The 6,443-nt window shown below is 39.3% G+C and overlaps 1 protein-coding gene across 2 annotated transcripts; it reads left to right on the top strand.

Moving 5' to 3' along the window:
* Positions 1 to 2,791: 2,791 nt before the first annotated feature.
* On the top strand, positions 2,792 to 5,724 carry thy1 (Thy-1 cell surface antigen). Of its 2 annotated transcripts, none has more exons than XM_071337528.1 (4): positions 2,792 to 2,905; positions 3,411 to 3,474; positions 3,938 to 4,261; positions 4,574 to 5,724. In XM_071337528.1, exons 2-4 carry the CDS (start codon positions 3,441 to 3,443, stop codon positions 4,669 to 4,671), a joined length of 456 nt encoding a protein of 151 aa, XP_071193629.1. In that variant the 5' UTR covers positions 2,792 to 2,905; positions 3,411 to 3,440; the 3' UTR covers positions 4,672 to 5,724. The 2 variants fall into 2 exon arrangements, with proteins under 2 accessions (XP_071193629.1, XP_071193630.1); XM_071337529.1 differs by having other exon boundaries at positions 2,798 to 2,905; positions 3,425 to 3,474.
* The last annotated feature ends 719 nt before the right edge of the window (positions 5,725 to 6,443 follow it).

Here is a 6,443-nt window from a genome sequence, read left to right as displayed (position 1 = left end):
ATCGGAGGAACCAGAACATATTCCAGTCTGTACTAGCAAAACAATCTTGTAGCCTCGTGTCCGCTTTGTCTGACCACTTCTGTATTGAGCGCATCACTGGTACGTCCTGTTTCAGCTTTTGTTTGTAAACAGGAAGCAGAAGAATGGAGTCATGGTCTGATTCACCAAAGGGAGGACGAGGGTAGAATAAAAGTGGCACAGGAGACGTGTGGGTAAAAGTGAGGTAGGACGGTTTAAAGTCTACCCGCGTTTCTTGTTTGTTTATGGCCCTATACATTTTGTTGAGTTCCAGAGTGGTGTTGGCTTGTGGAGGGATGTAGACAGCCATGATAGTTATGGATGAGAACTCTGTTGGTAGATACAAGAATCTGCAGCTTTCCATGAGGTATTCAATATCAGGTGAGCAAAAGCTTTAGATTTCCTTCACACCTAAAGCAGCACACCAGTTTTTATTTATGAAAAAAACACACTCCTCCTTTCGTATTCCTCGAAGCCGTCGTCCAATCCTGCCGCTGCATGGAGAATCCACTGAGTACTACGTGCAGAGCATCATGATCCAGCTACGTTTCAGTAAGACATACAGTGCCTTAAGAAAGTATTCACACCCCTTGACTTTTTCAATATTTTGTTGTGTTACAGCATAAATTTGAGATTTTTTGTCACTGGCCTACACACAATGCCCCATAAAGTCAATAAGTATTCAACCCCTTTGTCATGGCCAACCTAAATCAATTCAGGAGAAAGAAAATTGCTTAACAAGTCACATAATAGGTTGCATGGACTCTGTGTGCAATATTAGGGTTTAACATGATTTTTGAGTACCTCATCTCTGTACCCCACACATACAATTATCTGTGAGGTCCCTCAGTCGAGTTACAGTTTCTGTAGCTGTAGCGTTAAGATTTCCCTTCACTGGAACTAAGGGGCCTAGCCCGAACCATAAAAAACACCTCCAGACCATTATTCCTCATCCACCAAACTTTACAGTTGGCACTATGCATTCGGGCAGGGATCGTTCTCCTGGCAGCCACCAAACCCAGATTCATCCGTCAGACTGCCAGATGGTGAAGCGTAATTCCTCCCTCCAGAGAACGTGTTTCCACTGCTCCAGAGTCCAATGGCGGCAAGCTTTACACTACTCCAACCGATGCTTGGGTGCGACTGCTCGGCCATGGAAACCCATTTCATGAAGCTCCCGATGAACAGTCCTTGTGCAGACATTGCTTCCAGAGGCAGTTTGAGAACATTTCTGAATAGTACTCTGAAGTATCTATTCTAACCACCTACAACCACGAAAGACTGTGACTTCAATGAAAGTTAACCAGAGACTCTGATGAACCCTACAGGATGATCAAGGATTCCAACAGAGAAGACAACAACGACATACGGGCGTAAATATATATACATTGCAATTATTTGGAAATGAGCGGCCGTTCATGTGCAAAGGATTAGCATTTCAATTAATATATTTATAGACTGTGTGTAATGAATCCATTTTGTCTTTCCCGCTCTTTCTCAGTCCCACCCTTTCCTTTTGTCTACCAAGCTGTCATACCGGCTTAGCCCACTAGGGACTTTTCTATCATTGTTAGTAACCAATATCTACTGTTTGTTTGTCATGTATTTCTGTGATTATTTAGTTAGTTAGTAAATAAATGATTAAGCCAATTTGTATATCGCTGATTCATAATTTATGCTAGGGTTCGTGCAGATAACCAAGAATTTTACGCCATTTGTAATGAGCCTAACAAGGTAATAATAATATATTAATGAGAATGACGAATCGATCAGATATTAAAATATCTGAAGAGTTATACACATTGCTCTGTAAATCAAAATTTTCCATGGTGCCCTGACTTCCTAGTTAATTAAGTTTACATGATTAGTTTAATCACGTAATAACAATTACACATACAGAATTGATTTGATAAAATAAGTCTTCACATTTAATGATAGTAAAGACACAACAACAGATAGCATACATTTATGGAGAGAGCTTTTGGTGGATGCTTTTGGTGGATGCTGACACCTGTCAACGACCGGCCCGAGCTCCACAAGCCCAGGGCACTGTCCATGGCAGTGTGGTGCTGAAATCATATTGTGTGTCCCTGGAACATTCAATTAATTTACATTAACTTTTGGTGCACTTCTCAACATGTTAAATAAAACAATCTGATCTATTGATGGAGCTTTCAGATTTGAAAAGGAAAAGAGTCTATTAATAGGCGACATCTTGTATGTTTAAAACTAATCACTAAAGCCTACCATATCTATGCACAAAAGGAACATTTTGGATGGCAAATGAAAATGTCTATATTGGTTGTCACTAAACTATACACTTGAACTACCCCATTAGATTCAGAATATTGATTCCAGGAACTATGTGGTGTCTGATTACTGGAGTTGCGTCCCTGTGGGCATACATCATTTCAGAAATGGCCTCTGCAACCACATTATGGAAAAGTAGAAGGCCTTACAATGACTGTTTACTTTAATAATTTGCTACACACTCAGGCCAAGTGAGGAAGGATAGAGAGCTGAAGAGATGGCCAGGGAATTAAGATATAATTTAAAAATATATATTATAATAATTGTTTTACACAATTCAGGAAATACAGCACAGTCATGGGCTGAATATTTATCACAATGCATTCTGTGGCCAACTGGCCATCTAAAATAGATAAATAGACCTTAGTAGACCTGCAGCCTACCAGTGTTCTCCCACAATCCCTCTTGTGTGTAGTCTAAACTGTGCAATGTCATTTTGATAAACAACATTGACACACCCCGTCCCTCCTTTTTTCTCTGTCTCTCCCAACCCTCTCTCTGCATCTCATTGAGAGCCGACATTATCCACCCCTAACATCACACTACCGAGCACAGCTTCAACTCCTTCCGCGTTAAGGTAAGAGACATTACTTGTATTATCATCGATTAATAACATAAGTATCTCACATTGGCTAAACCATCATCTGTATGTTATTGGCTCGAGCACATTATTGATGTCTGCATTGTATAAAGCAATTATTTAACTGAATTAACAATAATAAATTGTTTTATTTAAAACACATTTATGAAATGAACAATACATTTTGGCATTACGTTTTATTCACCTATTACAGTTACTGTAGCTACGAACCTATGACTTTATACAAGGTTAGAGATGTAATCGAGACCGGGGACAGGCAGAGACTTGTCCATTTTAGGGATGGGGAGAATATTTCATCGGCTGGCATTTCCCTACGAATGTAACATTTGACAGTTTCTAAAGTTGCATACTGAGATCACAATAATAATAGATGGTGAACATATTTATAAAATGACACATTTGCTCATGTGAATGAGTGATGCACGTACAAATGGGTGTAATCTTTTGATCTTCCATATTCTGCTTTGTTTTGTATTTATAGTCTTTTTGCTTTAGAGAAGTTGAGAAGATCATGTACATCCTAGCCACAGCTGTCTGCCTGTTGGGTAAGATAACCTTTGGTGTTTTCATCATGAGAGCGCAATGCTTTGTCACAAGAGATAATAGTTTACCCTTAATGTCACACTGGTGATATTGAGTCATCATGGATATGATCAATGCTAATATAGTTTATAGCTTTTCTGTGCAGTTCTGAGGAAGGTAATCTATGGAAAACAATAGTCCAATTAATATGTTGTTGACATATGATTGAGGGAGAGTTGGAGTGGGAAAGTACAGTATCTGTATGCCGTCTCTGTGATTTAGGGTTTGCCTTATCCCAGAAGGTGACTGAGCTGATAAAATAGCCTAAAAGTCAAATTAACATATTTTTGATGATACATTTGATAGTTAGAAAACAAGAGTAAAATCTAGGCGCATTATTATGCACAGTGTTTCTCTTTATTTATTTTATAAATTTGAAAGAGTGTTGGAGTGGTGAATCGTTTTTGTAACATCCCTGTGTTGTAGGCTTTGCCTCAACCCAGACGGTGACTAAGCTGACCTCCTGCCTGACGAAGGAGAAAAACCTGAGGATGGACTGTAAATACGAGCTGACAGCTGCGACACCAGTTCCTACCTGCACATACACCCAGGAGAACAGTGTGGTGGGCAGCACAGACCCTGCTAAGAGTCCGGACCCCACCTTCAAGAACCGTGGTGTTGTCGTCATCACGGAAAACATCACCACCTGCCGTCTCACCCTCACTGGCTTTTCCGACGACAAGCCCAAAAACTTCACCTGCACCATCAAGCAGAAAGAGACGGTGTCAAAAACTTCCACTGTGGAAAAGAGTAAGTCTTTTTTCAAACTTGTATTCGTTCCATTTCTGCATTCATGAGACTGTGCGTCTACATTGCTATTTGAGAGTAACCGCAAGTTCAGTTTCTAAGTTACCCTAACCTGAAAACAGAACGGTTGATCTATGTCAATAGAATTCATGTTTGTGTGGTTATCATTTGCTTTTCAGTGAAACTGGTGAAGTGATGGGGAAGTAAAAAGTTCCTCATTGGGGCTTTTGATTTAATAGACCAAAGATTTGTGTGAGAAAGGCCGCCCCTGTCGAGTCCTTCGCTTCAACTTGTGTTTGCTTCTCTCTCTCTTAGAGCTACTCCTAGAGTGTTCAGCGTGGAGTGAGCATGGCAGCATGCTGATGTTGATTGTGACGTCCCTTGTTTTGCTGCTGCAAGCCAAGTGGCTGTGAAGAACCATCATAAAACCATCATAGCTGCTGTTTCCTTTTCCAAAGCTGTTCAACATAATCATGAAAAATATAGCTTATCATTATCTCGTTAATGTAGCCTAGTTGCACTCACACAGAATTGTGCCTTTTAAATCTATACTATTTGGAATGCTTAGAATATGGTCTTAGAATATGGTCTGCTAGTATAGATGCGGTAAAGAGGTCATTGGAACTCGACCCAAATAATGGAAATGCCATGGAAACGTGTGGGGGAAATATGCCGTGCGGGAAAGATTCCCGAATCTCCTCATTGCCCTCCCACCCCAGCGAAATGTATCTACGTTTAGGCATTTAGTTCATATGTGTATTTGACACTATGTTCATGGGAAAATCTGAGTATAATGCTTGTATGGATGTCGACCCGAATACATGTTTATGTCATCGTCACCAATCAACTGTATTGCAGTTAAAAACAACCTTGACTACCACCACCGATTTCTGTATGCTAGCTATGCTACCAGCTTATACGAATGGGGGTTAGCATTTAGCAGCCACTTCTTCTAAACCTTCTAAATGTTATGCAGTGTTATTGTCATCGTTAATTGTATTATCATCAATTAATAACATAATTACTTCGCATTGGCTAAACCATAATCTGTTTTGTTATAGGCTCGAGCACATTTTTCATGTGTGCATTGTGTCAAGCAATATTTAACTGAATTAACAATAATAAATTGTTTTATTTAAAACACATTTATGAAATGAACAATACAACTTGGCATGAAAGAAGAATGTCGAAACATTTTACGTTTTATTCCCCTATTACAGTTAGTGTAGCTACAAACCTATGACTTTATGCAAGGTTGGAGATGTAATCGAGACCGGGGACAGGCAGAGACCTGTCCATTTTAGGGATGGGGAGAAGATATCATTGGCTGGCTTTTCCCCAGGAATGTAAAATTTCACAATTTCTAAAGTTGCATACTTAGATCACAATAATAATAGTCTGTGAACATTTTTCTGAAATTGGCACATTTGCTCATGTGAATGAATAAACAGATCTTGGAACATGCAGGTACCTGTTTTTTGTGTTTATCTGTCCTGACACCAGACTTTGAGGTTTGTGCTACATTTTCAACTAAGTTTGCTCACACAGACACACACAGATCTCGTTTGATCATAACTTGTCGATGTAGAGTAGTGAATAGTGGATTAACCTATTGTATTAGGGGAATTTATGCATTTAGATGAAAATGTAACTAAACTGAACATATTTTGATCTTCCATATTCTGCTTTGTTTTGTATTTATAGTCTTTTTGCTTTAGAGAAGTTGAGAAGATCATGTACATCCTAGCCACAGCTGTCTGCCTTTTGGGTAAGATAACATTTGGCGTTTTTGTCATGAGAGCACAATGCTTTGTCACAAGAGATAATAGTTTACCCTTAATGTCACACTGGTGATATTGAGTCATCATGGATAAGGTCAATGCTAATATAGTTTATAGCTTTTCCGTGCAGTTCTGAGGAAGGTAATCTATGGAAAACAATAGTCCAATGAATATGTTGTTAACATATGATTGAGGGAGAGTTGGAGTGGGAAAGTATGCCGTCTCTGTGATTTTGCATTCTAAATAGTATAGATTGCAGTTAAAAACGACGATTACCACCACCGATCTCTGTATGCTAGCTATGCTACCAGCTGATACGAACAGGAGTTAGCATTCAGCAGCCACTTCTTCTTAACCTTCTCAATGTTACGCAGTGAAAACAGCCAAATATATAAAAATCAGAC

The sequence above is a fragment of the Salvelinus alpinus genome, chromosome 13 (genome assembly GCF_045679555.1).
Source record: "Salvelinus alpinus chromosome 13, SLU_Salpinus.1, whole genome shotgun sequence".
Lineage (NCBI taxonomy): Eukaryota > Metazoa > Chordata > Actinopteri > Salmoniformes > Salmonidae > Salvelinus > Salvelinus alpinus.
This window is presented reverse-complemented; position numbering and strand designations above follow the sequence as displayed.